At 33.7% G+C, this 25,846-nt stretch overlaps 2 protein-coding genes across 2 annotated transcripts; both read right to left on the minus strand.

The window, feature by feature from the left end:
- Positions 1 to 2,522: 2,522 nt before the first annotated feature.
- Positions 2,523 to 3,338, minus strand: LOC139497858 (uncharacterized). Its single transcript, XM_071286099.1, has one exon. The coding sequence runs from the start codon at positions 3,336 to 3,338 to the stop codon at positions 2,523 to 2,525; it is 816 nt and encodes a 271-aa protein (XP_071142200.1).
- Positions 3,339 to 3,593: 255 nt separating this feature from the next.
- Positions 3,594 to 5,621, minus strand: LOC139497859 (uncharacterized). The gene has a single exon (XM_071286100.1). It carries the CDS (start codon positions 5,619 to 5,621, stop codon positions 3,594 to 3,596), a length of 2,028 nt encoding a protein of 675 aa, XP_071142201.1.
- Positions 5,622 to 25,846: the final 20,225 nt, after the last annotated feature.

Here is a 25,846-nt window from a genome sequence, read left to right on the forward strand (position 1 = left end):
CGTCCCTACAGCGGTACCTAAGTCATCAGAAAATAAAATAACACCACAGAACAGAGCAATTATACCACAAATCGTGCCTGTAGGTAAAACATCAAGAAAGTGTTGCATCTGTATCACAACAAAGAGCCCATTTGTTACAATGCAAGAAAAGGCCATATTACATGTGTTTGTAACACAAGGTGTTCAAGTACCAACTGATGTAAGATGTTGTCCGGTACATATAGACGATAAAACCTTAAAGACCTGGACACATATAAGATACATCTGTATCACAACAAAGAGGTCATGTGTTACAATGCCAGAAAAGGCCATATTACATGTGTTTGTAACACAAGGTGTTCAAGTACCAACTGATGTAAGATGTTGTCCGGTACATATAGACGATAAAACCTTAAAGACCTGGACACATATAAGATATATCTGTATCAAAACAAAGAGCCCATGTGTTACAATGCCAGAAAAGGCCATATTACATGTGTTTGTAAACAGCATGATTTACCTTTTTAATCAAATGAAAAGAACTCCCTACCTCAAAGACAAAATGGTCAGTCGACTCTTAATAGGACTTCTTGCTTTTAGATGATGACTTTTTTTTCCATATTTCGTGTTATTGCCTTTTTGTCGAGTCTCCGACAGCGAGTTATAGTGATCCTAGATTGATTCCTTCGTCGTCATTTAGGTTTAGTTTAGTTAAATTATTTTTACACATCAATAACTATGTCAAACCTTTATTGAATTTTTCTGAAATTTGGCTGGAATAAAATTGAGAATGGAAATGGGAAATATATCAAAGAGAAAACAACCCGACCCAGCTTGTTAATGACAAAAATACAGTATCCACAACAAAATTTAAAAACTGATCAATGGACTTCCTTTTTTTTTATTGTTAAAAAGTCAAAAAAGTCTGGGGTTAAAGTTTCGTACACATTAACTACTTTGTCAAACTTTCAAATAGTTAATTAAACCTTTGCGGAAGTTTTTATTATGAAAAAGGGATAATGTCTGTAGAAAACTTTTGACAATATATTTTCATTTGCAGGATTTTTCTGATGGATGGACTTAAGTTTTTTACAGTTAACATTTACAGACAGTCTGGGGGTTGATTGTGTTTACATGATATATTTGCAATCGTAGGCGAGACACAGGGTTCCGTGGAACCTATTAAGAATCTTTAAAATGTATCATAAAAAGGCAAGATCTACAAATAAGTCAGCAAACATGAAATGGTAAGTCATTGCCCTAAAATGACTACTTTTACCCCCTTTTTGTGTTGTGGGCAGAAGCTAAAGAAGAAATAGAGAAAATAAACAGAAAATAAATTATCAGCAATGCAATATCAACAAAACACAGTCATAAATTATCTTCAGTTTATAATGTTGAAGATGCATATAGGCCTAAGTGAGAGGCACCGACTCTTTATATAATTAGGACCTCTAGTTTTTTTAATGTTACCCGAAAAAAAATCTGGATAATATACTAAACGCGTTGTCCATCTGAGTGTCCTAAACCGATTGTTTCTATATGGAATGATAGATAAAAAATGTCAAAGTGTCATTACTCGTGTAAACATGGTAGAATTAAATGATAGTACAATATACATGATATAGTCATCTAAATATCATGGCAAACAGTCCTACTAATTATCCGAACATTATGTTAAACTATGTCGGAGGAGTTGCTTTCACAATTAATAGTCAGTCCGATAACTCCTGTAAACTTATTGAATCCAAATGACAGCATAATATTGGGTGAACAACACACAATGGAAAAGTATGTAAAACACGGACCAGACGGTATAGCATGGTCAAGAGATAAGACAAAAAACTGATAGAGATGACATCAGAGGCATTCGCAAATCACAAGACAATCCAATAACAACAGACAATACCATGGCCAAAAATAAAATACAATAAAATAAGAAGGACAAACATTACATAAAAAACTAAAGACTCAGCAACATGATCCTATCAAAACACCAGAGATGAACTCAGGTGGTCCAGAAGAGTAAAGATATTCTACTCAATAAATAATCACACCAAGTATATAAAAATATAAAGACTGAGCAACACGAACACCACCAAAACACCAGGGGTGAACTCAAGTGTTCCGGAAGAGTAAATAGTTCCTACTCAATAAATGTTCCCTCCAAGTATACAAAAACTAAAGACTGATCAACACGGCACCAAAAACCAGGGGTGAACTCAAGTTTTCCGGAAGAGTAAATAGTTTCTACACATCAAATATTCCCTTCTAGTATACAAAAACTGAAGACTGAGCAACACGGCACCAAAAACCAGGGGTGAACTCAAGTGTTCCGGAACAGGAACTAGTTCCTACTCAACAAATATGATAACTGATAAGTTCATTTACTATACCTAGTTTCCAATTAACTCTAGGCGATTTATTGTGTATTTGAACTATGTCCCCAATTTGAATAGATTGTTCGTTTTTTCCTAAAGTTTTGTGAAATTCGCGCAATGAAGTTAAGTATTCGGACTTCCATCTGGTCCAGAAGTGTTGTATTAATAAAGTTTGCTGTGTGCACATTTGTTGAGTTCTTTATGATTCATATAGGTTGGATCGTTGAATTCCTCTATGTCTATTTGCGGATATGGCAGCGCTGATATTCTTCTACCATACAAAAGATGAGCGGGGGTTAACGTCTCGCAATCTCTAATATCTGATGACAAATATGTAAGTGGTCTGTCATTTAAAATTCTTTCTATTTCTGTCACGACAGTCTGTAGAGTTTCCATACTAACTTGAAGTCGTCCAAGTGTCTTTTTTAAGCTTGTTTTGGTTAGCGTAATAAGTCTCTCCCAGAATCCACCATACCAAGGTGCGCGTTTTGGTATGAACTGCCATTCTATTCCTCGTATAGACAACGTTTCTTTTAGTGTTGCCGATTCACATAATCGTTTTAGTTCCTCTGCTCCTGCAATGAAAGTAGTTGCATTATCTGATATAAGTGTCTTAGGTATTGATTTGCGGCTTACGAAACGCCTAAAAGCTTGAACAAACGAATGTTCGGTTAGGTTCGGTACCACCTCTAGATGAACGGCTCTGGTAGAAGCGCAGGTAAACAGGCATATATATGCTTTTGTTAAAATTCTATTTTCGTCTCTTACAAGTAATGCTCCTGTAAAGTCCACTCCAGTGACTGTAAAGGGGGGTGCTTCCTGTAATCTGATTTTTGGTAAAGGTGGTGGGTCTGGTGCAACGTACGATTTTCCATTCACTTTGCGGCAAATAACGCATTTGCGGAGTAATTTCTTTGCATACTGTCGAATAGTTGGTATCCAAAACGTTTGTCTAATATAGGTGACTGTAGCATTCATTCCACTATGAAGTAATTTTTCGTGTGCGTCCTATACAATTAGTCTAGTTAACGGATGATTTGCCGGTATAAGGTACGGAAATTTCGCTGATTCTGGTATTGGTGCGTTGTGTATTCTCCCGTTACATCTGATAAGACCGGATTCGTCTAAGAAAAGTCCCAATTGTCGGACTCTGGGTACTTTTGTGTGTCTGTGTTGTGCTCCTCTCAAATATGACATGTCATCTGTATACGTTGACTCTTGACAATCTAGAATCTAAGTATTTACTGCTGTTTGAATTTCATTGACCTCCAGTGGTCCGCTTTTTCTGGAAATCCTATCCCGTCTACAGTTGTGGATAAAACGGATGACATAGGCGGTAATACGTAGTAATTTCATGTAAGATCCATGGTTCGAAATATCCAATATATTTGTTATACTGCCTAGACTATTTCGGTGCGTCATATCCAAGTTGTCTATTTCCTCTTCACTTTGGCTGTCATCTACCAGTGAGGTCAAAACGGTGTTTTTTGCGCTGTTTAGTTCTGGCCATTTTGTACTATCTGTTAACCAATTTGGTCCTTTCCGCCAAAGTATACTCTGGTCAAATTGTTCAATTGTAAGTCCTCTTGTAAGAAGATCTGCCGGGTTGTTATCAGTAGGCCAATACCGCCATTTGTATGGATGCGTCAATTCTGTTATTTCCTTCACTCGATTAGCTATAAAACGTTTCAAAGTCTTCGTAGATGTTAGCCAATGAAGAACAATGCTGCTATCTGACCAAAATACAATTTTTGGATAATTAAGTGTTGAATGAAGATGTGCAGCTAGTCGTGCGCCGATGATTGCTGCCATAAGTTCAAGTTGTGGGAGGGTTAAACATTTGACTGGTGCTACTCTGGGTTTCGCCATTACTAAAGTTGTTTCGTTTTCGTTACACAAATAAGCTGCTGCGCCGTACGCCTTTGGACTTGCGTCTGTAAATACATGAAGTACTAATTCTGTTGATGCTGATGGCTTGCCAAAATAATATCGAGGAATAGTGAATTGTATTGCCTTTTCCAAATCTTTGGTCAAATCTATCCACGTAGTCTTTAAATTATCTGGTATAAGTTCGTCCCAATCTAATCCACATTTCAATAACTCTTGTATCAGGATTTTCGCTCTAATTGTAACCGGACTAAGTAAGCCGAGTGGATCACAAATCTTTGAAGAATATTTCAAAACTTCTCGTTTAGTAACATGTTGAAGTAGTTCCGGTGTAGGAATTTCACGCTTAGTGTAAAAAATCTCGTCGCTTCGACTGTTCCACAACATTCCAAGTATTTTTGTATACTTATCCGTATCTAGGACATTTTCCTCTTTAGCTAATTTTAGTAATTTAGCACTGTTTGAACTCCATGATCTCAAGTTGAATCCAGCTCCAGCCATCAAGCTCCTTGCTTCTTTGAAATACGTAAGTAAATCTTCCTCTTTGTTCATACTAGACAATATGTTATCAACGTAAATATCTCTTTCTAGAATTTTAGCTGTTTCACTGTTTCCGAATTGTTTCAAATGTTTCTGTATTGTGGCGTTGAGTATAAAGGGCGAAGACGTCGCTCCAAATAACACTGCTTTGAACCTATAAGTTTTCAGCTGACTTCCTGGGTTTGTAGGGTCACTAAGCCATAAAAATCGGGTAACGTCTCTATCTTCTTCGCTCAATCCAACATGTAAGAAAGCTTTCTCAATATCAGTACATGTAGCAAACTGGTTGGCTCTAAACTGTACTAGGAGTTTTGTCAAATCATTTAATTTTGGTGGTGTGTCCATCAGACAATCATTTAGACTTGGATGACTTGGTGATTGACGACAACTGCAGTCGTATACTATTCGTATAGGAGTTGTGCTAGATTCCTCGTGTATAGGGTGGTGTGGAATGTAATGAATTTTCCCGCCGTTTTGTTCTTTTTCATCTACTGTCTCAACAAATCCTCTGCGTTCCTGTTCGGCGATTATATCTCCATACTTCTTTAGTAGTTTAGGATCTTGACTAAGTTTCTTAATAACGTTCTCTGTTCTTCTTCTTGTGACTGTATAGTTTGATGGTAGTTCGTCATGTTCCTGTTTCCATGGCAATTTTGCAAAGTATTTATTATCTCTGAGTTCAATCGAAGTGTCTTGATATGTTTCCAAAAAATCCGTATCGTCTTCGTCTGTTTCCTTCGAGTTAATACCAATCGATTCCAATCTCCAAAATGCTTCTATATCATGCTCCTCCGTTTTATGAGAAACAAGAATATTAAAAATGCTAGTACCCATCAACGAGTTATCCCTCTTGTTGCTTACTGGACCGGAAAGTAAGAAAACTAACTTTGACCTCACGGCGGTTGGACCATTTCCCCGTATGACTTCATCCTCGACTAAGTCCCAGTAGTAGTCAGCTCCGATCAATAACGATATTTCGAAAGACTCTTCCTGTGTTACCGGATGTGCTAACTTAAGTCCCCGTAAATAATTCAGTCCTCTGTTGATGTGGCGAATCTGTTCTGCAAAGGTACGTCAATCATTGGTACAATTAGAACGTGTATCGGTATTTTCTGTCCTGCATCAATTTCTACGAACACTGTCGATTTATCTAAATGTCTTACGTTTTTGTTTCTATCTCCAAATGATGATAACTGTAGAATTTCAGTTCCCTCTGAATGTAAATTAAGTTTTCTAATAGCTAAATCTTCAGTCACAAATGATCTCTGTGCTCCCTCGTCAAAAAGTATATGGGTGTCTATACATGAGTGGTCTGACCATACGGGTGCTACTGCAGTTTTCAAAAGAACATTTGTACGTACCTCGACTGACGATGAGTATAAAATTGACGTGTCCTCTTCCTTCTGATTCGTGTCATTTACCAAATGTACAGATGTCTGATTAGCTTGTCCATTGTTACCATGAAAATTCATATGCTGTTGGCTGTAATTTGTATTTTGCACGGTTTGTCTACTCTTGTCATTATCGTGGTTCTTGTTGTTAAATTGGCGTACAGTACACAGACTTGTGTGGTGTCTTTTGTTGCAATTTCGGCATAAGTGTTTTGACTTACATTCATGTATACGATGTGTTCCAAGACAGTTGAAACACAATTTCTCGCGTTTTACAATGTTCATGCGTGATGCTGGATCAGATACGTTCGCGCAATGCGCTGGTGCGTGTACATCGTGGCAAAATACACAAGGTTTAGTGTCTAAATTCTGGCGTATATTTCTTGTATTCAGAGCTTGATTTTGGCGGGGTTTTGTTGATTTAGTTCCGGTAAAGAAAGATGATGTACTTGGTAAATTGTTAGAAGTTTTAGTGTCTTGTCCCGCATCAATTATGTTTATTTCATTGCAAATACTTTCCCCTCGTAATAACCAGTTTGTTGATCCATGTTCACGGGTAAGGTTTTTTTTAATTTCTCCCGGTAATTTATTCAAAATAATTGGTACAAGTAGTGTTCCGTACGAGTCTTGTGATTGGCCTAAAGATTCTAGCCCTCTTACATAAGTTTCCATTTGATCATAGAATTGTCTCAAACTGATAAGATTGTTTCGTGGTGATGGAATTTCTAATAATGCTTGAATGTATGCTTGCGTGATTTTGTGTGTTTGTCCGAATCTCTCCTTCAATAAAATAATGGCGTCTGCATAGTTTGCATTAGTAAGTGCAAAACCAGCTATGGTGCGTAATGCTTCATTCTGTAACAGCGCTTTGAGGTATTTAAATTTCTGGACATCGGTCAATGAAGGGTTTAAATGTATGGCGCATTCATACGAATCCCAGAAAGTTTGCCAATCTAATATATTCCCTGTGAATATCGTAAGTGAGAGTTTGGGTAAGTAGTGATTCTGACTGCTTGCGGATGTATACGAATTTATATTAGTACTCACTGTGTTACTAGCTTGCGAGAACGGATTTTGGGACGACTGCGTGCATGAGTTTTCTGTGAGGTTTGCTGAGACGAACGGATGAGAATCAACATTTAATATTTGCGATGAAGTATCACTCTGACGTGTCTTTGATGTGGTATGAGTATCTTGAATAAAATTTCTTATGTGTCTTATTTTTGTTTCTAACGTAATACAATACTCATCTGAGTCTAGAATTTCACTTTCAATATCTTCTGCTTCCGCTAGGTTGAGTATCTGCTCATTCAAATTGTTCAGTATCTTTTGCTTCCGAAAAAGGGTTTCAAATGTTGCGTTCAATTCATCTGGATCGAAATCTGTATCTTGCTTCGCTGCATCTATCTTCCGAATAAGTTTTGTAACAGCACTTCTGTTCCCTGATCTTATCGACTTGAGCTTGCTTAAATCCTGGTCACGGCACCATAAATGTGGAGGTTAAAAGTATGATATTTTCGCTAATATAAACAAACACGTCTGTTCAGCCATAACTTTTAATAACAACTCAAAGAGCCCACGGCGACGTCACTGAAGTCGCCAACGTCGCCAATGGTAATGTACAAACTTAGGAACGTCGTAATCCCGCGGTAATCTCGACATCCATCAAGTATATAAAAAAAACTAAATACTGAGCAACACAAACCCCACCAAAACACTAGGGTCGAATTCAGGTGCTCCTGACGGGTAAATAGTTTCTACTCATCAAATATTAAAAGTATATAAAAAATGTAAAATAATAAGCTGTGGTATAATTGCCAATGAGACAACTATCTAACAGAGTTAAAACGAGGCGGATTTAAACAACTATAGGTAACCGTACGACCTTCAACACTGACAAAACCTATTTCATATAGTCCTCTTTAACTAACGAAATATATAAGTAAAACGATTTTTAAAAACATATAAAAAGATTGAATACATTGGATGAAAATTGCATCAATAATTATCTCCTGCAACATGCTTCCAGGGGGGTATTGAAATAGTCCAAATCTACCAAAAACAACAATATACATTGACTCTTTGAAAGAAAGAAAAATGCATGTTCCAAGCGGTAAAGTGTTAATAATGCTTTCAAATGTTTTGTAAGGCACCATATGCATTATGGTAGGTTGCCCGTTATGGAATATCTGTGTCACAGATCATCAATTGGTCCGAGACCACAATTGTCGTCCCTTGATTTTCGAATAAATATAGTCCCTAGTGTTGACAGTGGGTTACTTGCCATTAATTTGTATACCCCTTCCAAATTAATTTCTCCATGTTTAATGCCTCAATTTAAGTAAGGGGGTGAAATTACACTGTAAAAAAATTTGGGTCCAGAATTTTAAAGGAAAGTAGTGATTTGGTCCAGCTGAAGCCGATAAAGACCGTCAACCGGAAAATTCACACCGATATGCAATATGAGAATTTTGGTATAAGTTGGCAGCTAAAGAAGGAGGAGTTCTAGTGTCAGTTGATGTTAAATGATGTAAACTGATGTTAATTAATGTTTATTAATTATTATCGGATTTGTGTTAATTGAACACAAGTGTTTGGTAAGACAATTACAAGACAGTTGCGCAGACTCATTATCCTAATCGCCGCCGATTGGCTCTCTCTCACAGAGAGCAGGCGACGCGGCCAATGATCATAAGGAGTTCAAGCCCTCGTGTGGGAGAAAATCGGACACCGAAAGGGCTTGAATTATTCGAGTTAAGAAGAAAATTGAATATCGTCTGTTAAAGATTATTTTCCATATAACTTCTATATAACGATTGTCTCCATGTAGGGTATCTGAATTCACGCATGCGCAATGTCGACCGGACTGATTCTTGACAATGAATCAGATCAACGGACACATACTACTTAGATCAACAGATGGACCAATACTACTCAGATCAACGGATGGACCAATACTACTAAGATCAAATGACACATATTTACTCAGATCAAAGGACCCATACTACACAGATCAGTGGACATATACTACTCAGATCAACGAACACATACTACTCAAATCAACGGACACGTACAACTCAGATCAACGGACCCATACTACTTAGTTCAACGGACCGATACTATTCAGATCAACGGGCTAATGCTACTAAGATCAACGAAACCAAACTACACAGATCTTTAGACTCGTACTACTCAGATGAACGAACACATACTACTCAGATAAACAGTGTAGTGTTATTGATTTAGAATTGTAATGGGTAGGCCTTTTATAGTTGACAATACGGTATGGGTTTTTACCTTTATAAATGCATGTAATTGCCATTCATCCGATCGAACTACAGCTACTGGATACAACAGATACAGTTAATATAAAAAAAGAAGATGTGGTATGATTGCCAATGAGACAACTGTCCACAAGAGACCAACATAACAGACATTAACAATTATAGGTCACCGTACGGCCTTCAACAATGAGCAAAGCCCATATCGCATAGTCAGCTATAAAAGGCCCCTATATGACAATGCGAAACAATTCAAACGAGAAAACTAACATATAAAAAAGAAGATATAGTATGATTGCCAATAAGACAACCATCCACAAAAGACCAAAATGACACATACATTAACAACTATAGGTCATCGTACGGCATTCAACAATGAGCAAAGCCCATACCGCATAGTCAGCTATAAAAGGCCCCGATTAGACAATGTAAAAAAACCCAGTTCAAACGAGAAAACTAACGGCCTTATTTATGTAAAAAAAATTAACGAAAAACAAATATGTAACACATAAACAAACGACAACCACTGAATTTACAGGCTCCTGACTTAGTACAGGCACATACATAAATAATGTGGCGGGGTTAAACATGTTAGCGGGATCCCAAACCTCCTCTAATCTGGGACAATAGTATAACAGTACGCCTGCCTCATAGCTTGACGTACATCTATAAATTGATAATGAGGGTCTGTTAAAGTCAATAACAATCAAAACCAAGGAGTAAACAAAGACTTCTAAACCAAAAGACATGTACATCAACAGTTACAAATAATAAATAAGAAACTACACGAACTCCACTAAAATCCGGGAGTAAAATCAGGTGAAATCCACCATTTTCTACATTTGATAATGCCTGTACCAAGTCAGGAATATGACAGTTGTCCTCGGAGTTCAGTATTTTTGTGATTTTACTTTTTGATAACAAAACTTTACGACACACAAGATGAGTTCAGCTTCTGAATTGTGAATTTTCCATTCCCATGTAGCAATATTCCAGCAGCGCCTTCATACGGACTATATATTTCCCAAGTGATACGATATTCCCGCACTTGTATTTCCTATCATGATTTCCTTGATAGAGGGTTGCTGCTCACATGGGAGTAATTAAACCAAGAGTTCCAAATGATGAATTTGAAATCATCCCTTCGTAAATTTTGCGGACGCCATCACGATTTGGTTGACCTTGATTGAAGAACAGTTTCACAGATGATATCGCATATGTTTTATACGTCGTAACTACAATCCCTTCCTTTTTCATGATTTGACCTACCGATTTAGACTATTTATCGGAGTTGAAATAACATGATCATTAGACGGGTGTCACATGTGGAGCAGTATTTGGTCACCTGAGATAACCCCAATTTTTGGTGGGGTTCGTGTTACTCAGTCTTTAATTTTCTATGTTGCTACTTTTGTACCATTATGTGTCTGTTTGTCTTTTTTTTTAGCCAAAGCTTTGTCGGTTTATTTTCGATTTTTGAGTTTGACTGTTGCTCTGGTATATTTTGCCCCTCTTTCATTGTAATTGAATGCATGGTTTTGTTAAAGCAATTGTAGTTAAATGCATAAAATTGCAATGTTATTAGCTTCAAGTCTGAACCTGACGACAAGAAGTCGAACAGTGTATTGGAAATGAAGTAGGTGCTTCCATTTCCTTTATCTAATTTATGTGCTATTTTCACATTTCTTGATCGGTGTGAGAAAAAATATTTCTCCTCACTAGTGAAATATTTGTTCTCGGCAAATGATTAGTCGAAATTTGATTATAACATCAAAATAATTTGTTTTCTTCTAAATGTTCCTATTATGACGTCATGAAAAAGTCGACCATGTCTGATGACATCGCATATAAAGAGCACAAGTTTCTAAAAATCTTTGAAAAAGAAGGATAACATTCATCAGAGAAACAGATTCCTACACTATAACTCGTGTAGTATGATATTTCTCAACTCTCGACAGATACATTTTAAAATAATAAAATTTAACCGTCTCGAGCGTAAAAATATCGTAATACACTTGTTGCAGTGTAGGAATTTATATTTATCTGATAGATAATTTTGAAGATCATTTTTTTTTAAATACCAATGTTATAAACATATGACGACCTTAAAACCTAAACGATTTAAAGAAAGTTGGGAACTGAGACAGGAATAATAGTTTCGGAAAGCAAATCTGCCGACAGTAGAACGTGTCAAATGGTATCAAACAGTTTCTTCAACAACTGTAATAAAATTAAATGTGAGAAACACTTTGATTGTCTGTTATAATTGTTATTAAATGAATAATCCTGTGTTATGAATTGTTCTATAGTTTTAGATAAGAATTTATCAACTATATATTAACTTGTTAAGACACCCGGTCTTACTTTTGTTGTAGTTAGTGTGCTTCCATGTGTGTTTTTATTGTTTTATATCGATTTTCTCGTCCTTATTGATTTGGCAGATTTGAAAATTGTTAATTTAATATATAATAAGTAAAAATAATCACGGTGGGTATGGTTGTCCTGCGAGAGAACGTAATGTGCTGGTGATTCGGTCCTGACGGGTGCTGGTGATCAATGAAAAATGTAAACAAAGACGAAAAGGATGATTTTTGACGTTTTCACTCATAAAAATTGAAGAAAACAGTTGAGATTTTTTAATTTTGTTTCTTATGGGTTCATATGAACCATTAAAAAGTTGTTCCTCTAAACTGTTTCAGTAAGTGTAACACAAAAATGCTCATTTTCAGAAAATCAAGAACTGAAAAAATAAAACAAAAATGCTCATAGAGTCCGCTTTCTATACCGCAATCCACACGACAAAACTATTTTGTGAAAAAACATTGCAATTTATTAAAATTTAGCATTTTCTCAATTTATTCATGTCCTGATACTGTGCTGGTGGGTCCTGTCATTGTGCTGGTTGGTCCTGATACGGTGCTGGTGATTTTGGATAAGAAGTTGGTCATATTTGAAACAAATGTTAAAAAATCAATAAAATTGGGCAGATAATTGTTGTCAATAGGATCTATGACTCCTGTTTTAGCTCTTGTGCATCCATTTGGCTGTTTAATGGCCATTTTATATAATAGTTCGTTTCTGTGTGTGTTACAGTTCAACGTTGCGTCGTTTGTTTTCTCTTATTTTTGAGTGTAAATTGACATTGCGATAAGACGTGTCACGGTACTTGTTTATCCCAAATTCATGTATTTGGTTTTGATGTTATATTTGTTATTTTCGTGGGATTTTGTCTGATGCTTGGTCCGTTTCTGTATGTGTTAGTTACATTGTAGTGTTGTGTCGTTGTTCTCCTCTTATATTTATGCGTTTCCGTCAGTTTTAGTTTGTTACCCCGATTTTGTTTTTTGTCCATGGAATTATGAGTTTGAACAGCGGTATACTACTGTTGCCTTTATTTAATATGTGTTTCCAAATAATCGTAACTTGTATTACATAATTACATGAAAGGGCAACATCTTTCGTCCAATATCAGATAACAAGATATAGTATCTAAAATAAGAATAGTTTTATTAAGATATTAAATGCCCCTTACATTGATGCTTCAACAATGATCAAAGCCCATGCCGCATAGACATGTTTGTTAGCGCTCCGCATACCCCTCCCCACTTCCACCCAATCAACCCTCCTCATTTCCTCATTCATTGTTACAGTGGTGTACCAACACAACAATTTATCACATAAAATAATAACACAAAGACACACATTATTGAACAACGAATGCTCACAGGTACTGAAAGCTAGTTCAAAGCCGCATTTTCAACTAATAGATAAACCGTGTTCTCATATACAAAAATCCCAATCGTGTCGATTTAAAAAGTCTCAAACCTTAAGTTCACATTTTAATGTTTGATGAAGCAGAACTTTAAAAGTGTGCAGAGAATCTTGTGCTCACAACAGTTATTGTAATTATTATGTTTACATAAGACTTATAAAGGAATTAAGAAGGTACCAAGAAATATTTTACAGTTCAATTTAATGATCATGAATGGAAGGAAATGGTACGGAAGTTTACATAGAACAAAAAGAAATTGATAGTATTTTTTGACGTAAACGCTTCTTTGTATTATATAGTACAGCTCTTCTATAAAAGCATACAAAAAAAAACTTTGATTGAATGACTTGCTTGCTATGTTTGCTTGGATGTTTTCAAACAATAGGTAGGCGGAGTTTCAATACATACTTGGATTTGATTGGACAAACACAAACTGACAGGAATTGAAGTTAATGTTTATTGTCCAAACAAATTCTAGTATATAGTAAACAGACTACTTACCTGTCGTTTACAAACATCCAAACAATCATAGCAAGCAATTTGATCAATGGTTTGCTTTGCATATATTTATAGAAGAGCTGTAAATTCTAAAAACAAAATTCTTGTTGTCGTAGATGGTTAAATCCTCAACAAAATCTCAATAACTTTGTTGGAACGAATGAAGGTTTTAAATGAAATCGTGGACTTTTTAGCTTCCACCCTGACGAGGCATGTTAGCTGTTCGTATGCTCTTGCACCTGACGCACGGAAACTTTCACATTTCCATCTTCTTTTCTGAAATATTTTACCCAGCTCATACTTGACAGGATTGTTATCCTAGAAAAAGGTGTAACCAATGAATTTAACAGAAGTTAAAAATTCCACAATACTGTATAATTCATTTTATGTGTCAATTTGTTTGAAAAAAGTCGAAAAGAAGAGAGTTTTTTTAATGTCATGATTATCTGTCGCTTTCTAGATCTATGCTTACTAGCATTTATTTCAGATGACATGGACTCCTCACTCTGGTGACCCTGCTGCCTTTCATAGCTTTATCCGTGTACATATATTAATAGATAAACAAAAGGCTGCAACTGGTATCTTTGTATTTAAATTGATTCGTTGTAACGAGAATATTTGTGGTGAATGGAAACTGTGGGGGTCAAAATCTTAAATAGCTTATTAATGTTGCTGGACCAAGTTTCGTTATCTGATCTGAATTTTCGGAAATTGTGCACGGTAGATAGACATTGGCCTTTTGATTTTTTTTTACTCGGTAAGTTTTGCCCTAATTGGTTGAACTTATTCAATATTAAAGCCGATTTCAATGAGTGTGTAGACAAAGGGAATATCCTTGGTTATCTTGCTTGCAGAACAGAAAAGACATTGTTAGGTTATGTAAACTACCCTACTTTAAGAGTATACTAGTGCGACAAATGACACATCTTTCTGTCTGTAGGACCAGGCTACTTCGAAAGGAGGGTAGTATACCTTACCTAACAATGACTTCACGGTTTTGCTAACACGCAAGCTAACCACAGATATAACCCCTGCCTACATACTCAATGGAATCGGCTGTAACTAAAAACTCGAATACATTTTAACAGACAGTGGTCATGTTTGTGAATGAATATTGTTTTTCCTAGATTCACTCTTGAAAAATCATTTGGTAACATTTGGTCAAGTAATTTCAGATTATATCTGTTTGTAATTGCGGACGCCAAGACAATACATGAACCTCACACGACCCCTTGACACAGGTGAGCTTATATATGATCTTATAGCGATTCGGGTTGATAACAAGTTGAAATTAAGCCAGTTTTGTGTGTGTGTAGATTTGTATTGTTTTAAACTGTTATGACCTTTTAAAGTTAAATGTAGGTGTTTAATCTAAGAATTTCTTTTTTAAACTTATATAATTGTTTTCTACTCAATTGGTAGTATGAAGCTACGAGGTATTTTAATTTTTGAAATTGACATATTCTAGTCTGCCCTTTCATTAAATAGTGATTTTTTTTAGTGTTCTATCGAACTTTCGAAAAAAAAATACCTGATAACCGTTCAGACAAAAAAATTATGATGAAAAAATCTTACCGATACAGCAAGTGGTTCTTATTAGCTATAAGATACATTTTTCTTTTAAAATACAACTTTTAAATCTTACGGGAAACTATTCCAAGCTTAAAACTTTCACTATAACCTCGCTCTAACTTATCCCCCACCCCCCCCCCCCCCAAAAAAAAAACAACAAACAAACAAAAAACCCGCAATACTGTTGTCATTCTTATAGTCAGCACTAAATTGTTCACAAACAAATGTGTTTTAAGCTGCTAAAGACATATGAATCAAACGCTCAGAAAGTCTTTTGTTCTATATTTTTGCTCTCCATTTTTATGCAAAACCTTTTACATTTTTATTTTATGGGTTATTGTTGAAGGTCGTACGATGACATATGGTTGTTAACACATACTTCCTTTGGTTTCTTATGGAAAGTCCATTGACAACAAACATACCACATCATCTACTTTATATAAGTATTGTATAAATTACAACGTACATGTATTTTGGTGATCTTGCAAAATGATCGTAAACATATTTTCTTATCTTAAAAGAGGGCAAGAAGGGTTCCATTAACAGTCCAATAAATAAGATTACAGTTAATTTAAAAAAAAAATAAAAAACAATAGGGGTATTTTTTCTCTCATAATAACAGTAAACAGATTCACAACAATGTCAATTTAAAGAAAGCAGACAACAGTTAATTAGTCAATAACAGTACAGCATCAATGATCTTGAATATATGTCACTTTTAACTAAATATAAAGGCACAGAACCAAGACATAGGAGCACAGAACCAGGACCGTTTTTCTTATCACCAGCACAGCGAGCGTCAGGACAATTCTGTTTAACGAACTTGCCCGACTTTTGCATTATAATATTGTTGTAATATACTTTGCATGGTACTTATGACGCATCAGAGAAAAATTAAGCAACAAAACTGTCGTTTTATTGCCGTTCTGATACAATGTAAACAAACCCACCAGCACAGAATCAGGACCCACCAGCACCTGACAGGACCAAATCACCAGCACAGAACGTTCTCTCGCAGGACAACCATACCCACCGTGAATAGTACTTACTAGTTATTTAACATCCTGCAGCTACTTATAACTTTGTATTACACAAGGTCTTTTCTTTGTCTGTTTATAAAATATGTACACTACTACGGTTATGTACTGAATTATATTATAGTTTGCGAAAACATAATGTATTTAAGTTAAAATGACCTTCTACCAAGCTCGCATTAAGTGCCGAGCTTTTTAAATAATTAAAATATATCTGTCGAGAGTGGAGAAATATCGTAATACACGAGTTATATTGTAGGAATCTTTTTCTCTGATGATTTTTATTCTTCTTTTTTAAAGATTTTTTGGGAACTTGTCCTCTTTATATGCGACGTCATCAAACATAAATTGCGTTTATGTTGGTACTTCTTGTCTTCCGTCTTTTTGTTAACGGTTTGTGTGCATCCTATCTGAGATAAGACAACAATTGTGTTTCTTTAGTCTGAAGACAGCAAACCTTTTCCAAATGATTTCTACTGTTTGCTCTTATATTCTGCTTAAGTTTAGGTCAGAGGAGGGTGAAACGAACAGAAACACGTTTACTTCGCCGCACATTTCAAGGTTCATATTTTCCATTTAGAGTTTCCATCATATTACATTACCATCTTATTGTTCACATTTTAGAAGTCATATTGTGTAATTTTGACAGTAAACTGCTAATATTTAGCGTTCATATAATGTATTATTGTCATAACATAATTTACGTTAGAATTCACACATGGTGGGTCAAATTATATTGATGTTAGTTCGTTTTTTCCTGACATCGTCTCATTGTCTCAATATTACATTTCAGTGTTCAAAATCATTTTGTTTGTTACTGTATGATTACATGTTATGGTCCATATCTTGTTAATCCTCATTGTGTGATTAACATTTAAGGGATAACATCATATTATTTCTCACTTTAATTCACATTTTCACATCATGTTATTTGTCACTTTTAATTCACATTTTCACATCATATTATTTCTCACTTTAATTCACATTTTCACATCATATTATTTGTCACTTTTAATTCTCATTTTCAATCTTGTCATTTGTCACTTTTGATTCACATTTTCACATCATGTTATTTGTCACTTTTAATTCACATTTTCACATCATGTTATTTGTCACTTTTAATTCACATTTTCACATCATGTTATTTGTCACTTTTAATTCACATTTTCACATCATGTTATTTGTCACTTTAATTCACATTTTCACATCATGTTATTTGTCACCTTTAATTCACATTTTCACATCATGTTATTTGTCACTTTTAATTCACATTTTCAATCTTGTTATTTGTCACTTTTGATTCACATTTTCACATCATGTTATTTGTTACCTTTAATTCACATTTTCACATCATGTTATTTGTCACTTTTTGTTCACATTTTCACATCATGTTATTTGTCACTTTTAATTCACATTTTCACATCATGTTATTTGTCATCTTTAATTCACATTTCACATTATGTTATTTGTCACTTTTAATTCACATTTTTACATCATGTTAATTGTCACTTTTAATTCACATTTTCACATCATGTTATTTGTTACCTTTAATTCACATTTTCACATCATGTTATTTGTCACTTTTTATTCACAATTTCACATGTTATTTGTCACTTTTTATTCACAATTTCACATCATGTTATTTGTCACCTTTAATTCACATTTTCACATCATGTTATTTGTCACTTTTAATTCACATTTTCACATCATGTTATTTGTCACTTTTTGTTCACATTTTCACATCATGTTATTTGTCACTTTTTATTCACAACTTCACATGTTATGTGTCACTTTTAATTCACATTTTCACATCATGTTATTCGTCTTTGATTGAACAAACAAAATCATACTTTTATTTTAAGATATCTCGTAGCTAGTACCCCTTTAAATTAAGATAACTATCTATAGTGCACCATTATGATTCTTTGACGAGAATGTAAGAATATGTCTTGTTAGATATCGAGATTAAACCTGATATCAAAGGTGAAGTTAGACGTTTTCTACAATGAAATAAACAATAAATTCTAGATAATTTTTTCCTGTTAATTTGAATAACGAACTTCAGCACATTTTTTTTCTTTCACCAAATCAATTTCATGTCAAGGCGAACATCGACTTTTTCCAAAAATCTTCCAAAATACTGACATTTTTAGCTCACCTGACCTGAAAGGTCAAGTGAGCTTTTCTCATCACTTGGCGTCCGTCGTCCGTAAACTTTTACAAAAATATCCTCCTCTGAAACTACTGGGCCAAGTTTAACCAAACTTGACCACAATCATTCTTGGGGTATCTAGTTTTAAAAATGTGTCCGATGACCTGGCCAACTAACCAAGATGGCCGCCACGTCTAAAAATAGAACATAGGGGTTAAATGCAGTTTTTGGCTTATAACTCAAAAACCAAAGCATTTAGAGCAAATCTGACATGGGTAAAATTGTTGATGAGGTCAACATCTATTTGCCCTGAAATTTTCAGACGAATCGGACAACCTGTTGTTTGGTTGCTGTCCTTGAATTGGTTATTTTAAGGAAATTTTGCAGTTTTTTGGTTATGATCTCGAATGCTATTATATATAGAGATAACCTGTAAAGAGCAATAATGTTCAGCAAAGCAAGTCCTACAAATAAGTCAACATGACCGAAATTGTCAGTCAACCCCTTAAGGAGTTATTGCCCTTTATAGTCAATTTTTAACACCTTTTTGTCTTTTTTTTGTAACTTTAAAAAAAATTTCTTCTCTGAAACTACTTGGCCAATTATGATTGTGGTATAAAGTTTAAAAAATGTGTCCGATGACCCCGCCTACCAAACAAAATGGCCGACATGGCAAAAATTAGAACATAGTGGTAAAATGCAGTTTTTGCTTTATATCTTTAAAACTAAGACATTAAGGGCAAATCTTTCAAAATTTAAATGTCCATCAGAATAAGATCTATCCCCTCACAAATTTTCAGATGAATCTGACAACCCACTGTTGGGTTGCTGCCCTAAAATTGGTAATTTTAAGAAAATTTTGCAGTTTTTTTTTTATTATCTTGAATACTATTATAGATAGAGATAGAGATAAACTTTAAACAGCAATAATGTTCAACAAAGTAAGATCTACAAATAAGTGCACATGATCAAAATTGTTAGAAGACCCCTTAAGGAGTTATTGCCCTTCATAGTCAATATTGAATAACTTTTCGTCATTTTTGTAACTTGTACAACAATCTTCTTTTCTAAAACTATGGGACAAATTTAACCAATCTTGGCCACAATCATTACTAGGGTATCTATTTAAAAAAAGTGTCTAATGACCGCGCCTACCAACCACGAGTTATATTTTATAGAAAATTGAAAAAGTTTGAAAAAAATGACAAAAGTTTGAAAAACGTGATAATCTCTTCAATTACGAGTAATCTCAATGAAATATATTGCCTTGTATTACTTTAGTATAAAAATAAAATAAAAAAAACAGTATAATAAAAAAAGTGATGATACAACTACAGTTGTGAAATGTATCTTATTAAAACTGTTATACAATCTGATTTAAGGCACCATCGCAGATAAATATGACTACATCGTGCAGCAACGATTAGATATAATTGATATAATAGATCGAATAATGACACATTTGGTAGTATAAGTCAAAGACAGACACTGCATTGAACATTGAACATAACAAAAGGCAAGATGAGCAGACCAAACCATTGCTAGATATGGTGATTAAAAGGGGAGGTTCAACCAACAATGTCTTAATTGATGTATGAGCAGAATGTGATTACAACGAACTCGCAAACAATTTGAAAAAAGAGTCAGAGAATAAAAGTGAAAGTTCAAAAATAGGTATGATATGTATGTGTGTATAGTATCTATTAAAAAATGTAATTAACATATGATTATAAATGTTTTTTTTTAAAACAGTTGTAAATGGAATTGAACATTCGTAATTTCGTTTGTCAGCTGTTAATCTTAGGGCATTTAGCTTTTACTTAATATAGAAACATTTATATGAATATACCAATATCATGACGTCTTTGTTTGCACTATTATATTGTTGAACCATTTTCAATCAATTTGTAGTCCAATGGTTTTATTTTAACCCCCTGGCCATTTAAACGCTATAGATATATATATCAAAAAGAACCATGTGTTAAGGCAGCACGCAATAGCGAATTGGTATAACCCCCATTGTCCCTTAGACGTCATATGATTCTTAAACGATCAGATATATGAATTTTCTAATACTTAAAATAAACTCATCATACATGTCTAAATAACAAAGATCAACATTTTGTATGAATGTCACGTGATTTGTCTTCAAAATACTTATCACTGACGCTCGACTCAAAACAGTTTCAAAGTCCAAATAACATTCAAAGATGAAGAGTATTTGGGACCCAAAATTCCAAGAGTTTTTGCTAAATACAGCTAAGATACTATACATGCTATATTGCTGGGCTCAAAAATTTTAAGTTTTCGGAAAAATGAAAATTTTTGTAAACTATTAATCTAAAATTAGGTCAATATCAATGATTGCTAAGTGCTGAATAATTAGTAAAAAAATGGTCATAGGTGAAACAATGATTCCATCAACCTCATAAGCGAATTATTTTGATGACTGTTTAACACAACTGTTCTCCGAGTCATGTTAATTTGTCATTCACTTATTTTGATGCAACTGTATTACTTAACATCATCAAATGCAAGAGTTTAGAAAGAGAATTATGAAGTAGAAAATTCTTTTGTAGAGTGGTACTAATTGCTGCATACCAATTTTTCACATTTCCACCTTTGATGTCTGTTTGATTTGCTCACACATATCAATATAATGGAATTGTATGCGACTGATATACAAATGAGAGGTTTAGCTAGGTATAAAACCATGTTTAATCCACTATATTTTACATAAGGAAATGCCTATACCAAGTCAGATATAAAACAGTTGTTTCATTTTTTTTTTTATCTATCTGAGCATTTGTTTTCCGATTTTAACTGTTTTTGGAATTTGATATTTATGTAATTTTTTTTATAGTTTCAATACTTGTTATCTACTCCAATCTATATTGGCCTATGCATCTCCCATCTAAAGCTTTTTGTCAATAAGGATCTTTTCCGAAACCGTTCTATAAAGTTCAACCACTAATTAATCTCATTAAAACGTTAATTTATGGATGGTTGATTCACAAAAAAAATGTATGATGTTTGTATTATATATTATATATGATTCTAATGCAATCATTTTGTAACAATTGTTCTGATTGGATGACAGCAAGCCTAAAATTCTCTATCTCCTGGTCTGTAACTAAGGAAGCCGACATTTTGAATTTCGGAATATATTGACATGTTATTTCTACAAAAAAAAACAAAAAACTCCTTTGTTGCGCCTAAAAATCTTCTTTTTATCAAATTTTATTGCATTCTGAAGCGGCATAGAAGCCAGAAAACGCCCGGTGTTTATGTTTGACGACGGAAGCATACCTATGACGTCACCTAGTGTAGGGGCCAAAGAAGATAACATTTTTTCGCGGAATTTTCTTTTATGAAGATTTTACACTGAAATAATGATAGAAATTTAATTATAAACTTGTTTTGCATTAGAATAGAGATAACTGTATTGTATTTGAAGCTTTTCGGACGTCCATCGTTAGTTTTACTGTCGCAAATACCCGTTTACCTGTCTCCGCTCCGCGTCGCCAGGTAAACTAAATTTGCGACAGTAAAACTACCGATGGACGTCCTTAAAGCTTCAAATACAATACAGTTATCTCTTAATTGTTATTCCTGAAACAGAGAAGAAAAAAGTGCAAAAATGGTTAAGAAAACGTTACCTTAAACATGTTAACAAATGTTAATACGGACTGAAACATACATTCCGTCCTTTAAAAGTCATAGAGTAAAGACAAACAAATATATTAGAATTAGGCAAATTAATTCAAAGGATCATTATACATTTAATATAAAAGTAAAATTATTTAGATGTAATGATCAGAGTGGACTATTTTTAACAGACATTTATATGTGTAGGATTAGAAGATGTTTCAGATTACAAAATACGTCTACAGAAGAATTACTTAGAAATAATCAAAACGTTAAAACACAACCTACACAACGACCAGTAGAATGTCAAATGCATATGAACATGTGAAAAACTACAGACACTTTTTCGTAACGGATAAAATATTAACTTACTTTTCCAAATCTACTGATATATGATGATGCCAAACGTACGATAGAAGAAGGGCAGTATGTCTGTTTGTTCGTCCATCCGTTCGTTTGTCCGTCCGTCTGTCATGCTTCAGGTTTTCAGTTTTTGGTCGAGGCAGTTTTTGAAGAAATTGAAATTTAATCAACTTCAAACTTTGTACACATGTTCCCTATGCTATTATCTGTCTCGTTGTAACGCAAATTAGAGTTTTGATCCAAATTTCCTGGTCCACTAAACATAGCAAGAGCAATTTGGGCACCCGAGTTCAATAGACACATTCTGGTATTCAAAATGTATACAAAGTAAATAAAAACAAATGAATTAAATCAAGAAAAGACTTGCTGAAAAATATACCATACATTTATCTGATTTATAAATCAATAAATAAATAAATAAATATAATTGGAAGTAACATGTTATGGTAAATGCTAGTTCTTTAATGTGAACAGACATTTTTTATAGCATATTTTAGTTTTCTATATTTTATAAAAGGACTCTTTTCTTCAGTTCTGCCAAATGGAAAATCCATTGCCTTTTTTTGGAGTAACAGTGCATTCCTTTGAACGAATGGATCACTTAAAAATCTTTTTTTTCTCTTTCGTATATATCGATATATAAGTGTATTTATTTTATCACCCCCAAACAATGGTCTTAATATTGAATGAGGGGTAAATTGGTTGACTTCCAAATTAGAATTAACAGTTCGAAACTGCAATCTTGGACTTTGACACTAACTTATAAGTGTTTTAAAATGTACTTTATTTGTATTGTACAGTGTTTTCTTGTCCTGAATCATGAGTTGTGGGTTTGCTTGGTGTTAACTTATATCTAGATGTTTGATTATTATTGTGTTTTCAATGAATATTTAAAGATTCGTCAATCAATTGATTGCTCTCTTCATCATGCAAAAGATTGATGGTTTACTCTTTCAATCCGTAAATTTTTATACAGTTTGGGATTTAGTCAGTGTATTCTAATTTAAATACTTGGGTTAATTTTCAACTTTGTAATTTATGGGTAATTTAATTGCAAAGAGTTGTAACATGCAGATTCTTAAATCATTCAATTGTTCATCCTTCCATTTTATGTATGTAATGAGGTATGTTATTCTTTATTATTAGTAAATACATTTTATTTCTAAAGTAATATGAAAATGTGAGTCATTAGTCTTATTACGATAAATGAGACACTTGATTATATGGTATCGTCGCATGTAAATACATTTATTTGTTAAGAAATTAGAAGTATTAGTAATGAGTCATATAGATAGATTAGACACTTATTTGTTCGGTATAGACGCATGTAAATACAATTATTTGTTAAGAAATTTAAAAGTATTAGTAATGAGTCATATAGATAGATCAGACACGTATTTGTTCGGTATAGGCGCATGTAAATACATTTATTTTATGAAGTAAAATATGCATGCGAGCCATTCGTCTTATATAGATAATAAAGATGTGAGTATCTATAACTCAGCCTTATCAAATAGTAATTTTTTATATATGTATATATGCATATATTTTTAAACTTGATCTTCAGTTTAACTGCGTAGAGATTGCATTTGAAAGATATTTTCATGAAGCAAGAAATATTATCTTTTATGTCTATGTATAAATCTATTCTAACCGATAAATGTATGGAAATTAACATCACTACTTGCTACATCACACTATATATTCATCATTGTTTCATTTTTTTCATCAACCAACCAAAACTGTTTGTGATCACGAAAAGGCCTTTATCTTATATGTTTTAGTATTATACAAAATCTTAAAGATACAAATTGTTTATTCATTAACACAGGTACCTATGATTATATCTATGTCTTTTTTTAAATCTGCCGTTATTAATTTCGAATTGAATTACAATTAAGGATTATATATCTACCTCAGGTATTGCTCCAATTTCTAATTTGTCTGTGTTAAGCTTGACTGAATTTTCATAATATGTATTAACTTAAGAAATGTATCTCCCTTAAGTATTCCTCTGATTACTTGTTCAGTTTCCATCAGTCTGATTCGCTCTTCGACGATTGTTGTACGTTATGGACTTTTTTTGATATTTTGACATCGTGCATCACTGAAGATATATTAATTGTCGAATCGCGGATTTGTTGCCGAAAAAAAGGTACCCTTAATATCATTTTTTCAAAAGCATCTTACTAAAAGTAAATTTCAGAGCAGATACTTGCAACTAGCCTTGATTGGGCTTGTATAAATCAGTACTTTAAAAGATCCCGTCATTATGTTATAGTTCTATTATAAATTAGAAAATACCTTGAACGACAAACGACAAAATTGTTTTTAATCGCGTAGTGGTATTAACCATTTGTGGATTCTTAGAAATTCCAAAGAAATTCTGGACAATTCTAAATCTCGGTCTATTTCTGAAATTAGTTATAACATACTTTTTAACCCTGTATGCCAACATTCCCCATGCGAAACTATTAAATAGTTTGGTATAAACATTTAACGACAAAATGTAATCCTGTCTGACGTCGGGCATGCGACACAATGAAGAATGTGTTTTTAATTTGATAGATGCTTTTGTGCTCTTTTGTAAGATTGTTTCTTTAAAACTGTGATGACTGCTGTGCCCATAAACTGTCATATTCCTGTCTTGGTACAGGCATTTTCAAAGGTAGAAAATGGTGGATTGAATCCGGTTTTATAGCACTAAACCTCTCACTTGTATGACAGTGGTATCAAATTTCGTTATATTTTAAACAATGCATGAATAAAACAGACATAATGAATAAAAAAGTCAAAAAATTGGTACAGAAGTATCAATTTAGATAATAGCAATCAAAACCAAGGAGTAAACAAAAACATTTACATCAACAGTTATAAATAATAATTAAGAAACAACACGAACTCCACTAAAAGCCGGGAGTGAAATCAGGTCCTCCAATCAACCAAAAGACATACCAGCACAAGTGAACATATACCGAAAAAATACATTTAGTTTATAATACAATGTAAATACAAAATCAGTAAAACAAAGTCATGACTAATTAAACAGTAGTATACCACTGTGAATTTTAAAAAGTTTCAGACAAACAAAAATAACTTGAACAAAAAATCCGCCAATTACCATAATATAATACACGAAAAAAAATCAAATACTTTTGTTGTTAGCTATACAGATTTAATGGAGAAAGGGAATATTTTTACAAAAGTTTATTGTCCGGAGAAGTGAAAAATTAAAGTAATACCACACACTTATTAAAGCTTGTATATAGACCAGATATAACTCTAAAAAGTAAACATTAGAAGACATAATAGCATTATAAGCAGTATCAACCGGTCGAATTAACAAGA

Source organism: Mytilus edulis, chromosome 12 (assembly GCF_963676685.1).
Source record: "Mytilus edulis chromosome 12, xbMytEdul2.2, whole genome shotgun sequence".
NCBI lineage: Eukaryota > Metazoa > Mollusca > Bivalvia > Mytilida > Mytilidae > Mytilus > Mytilus edulis.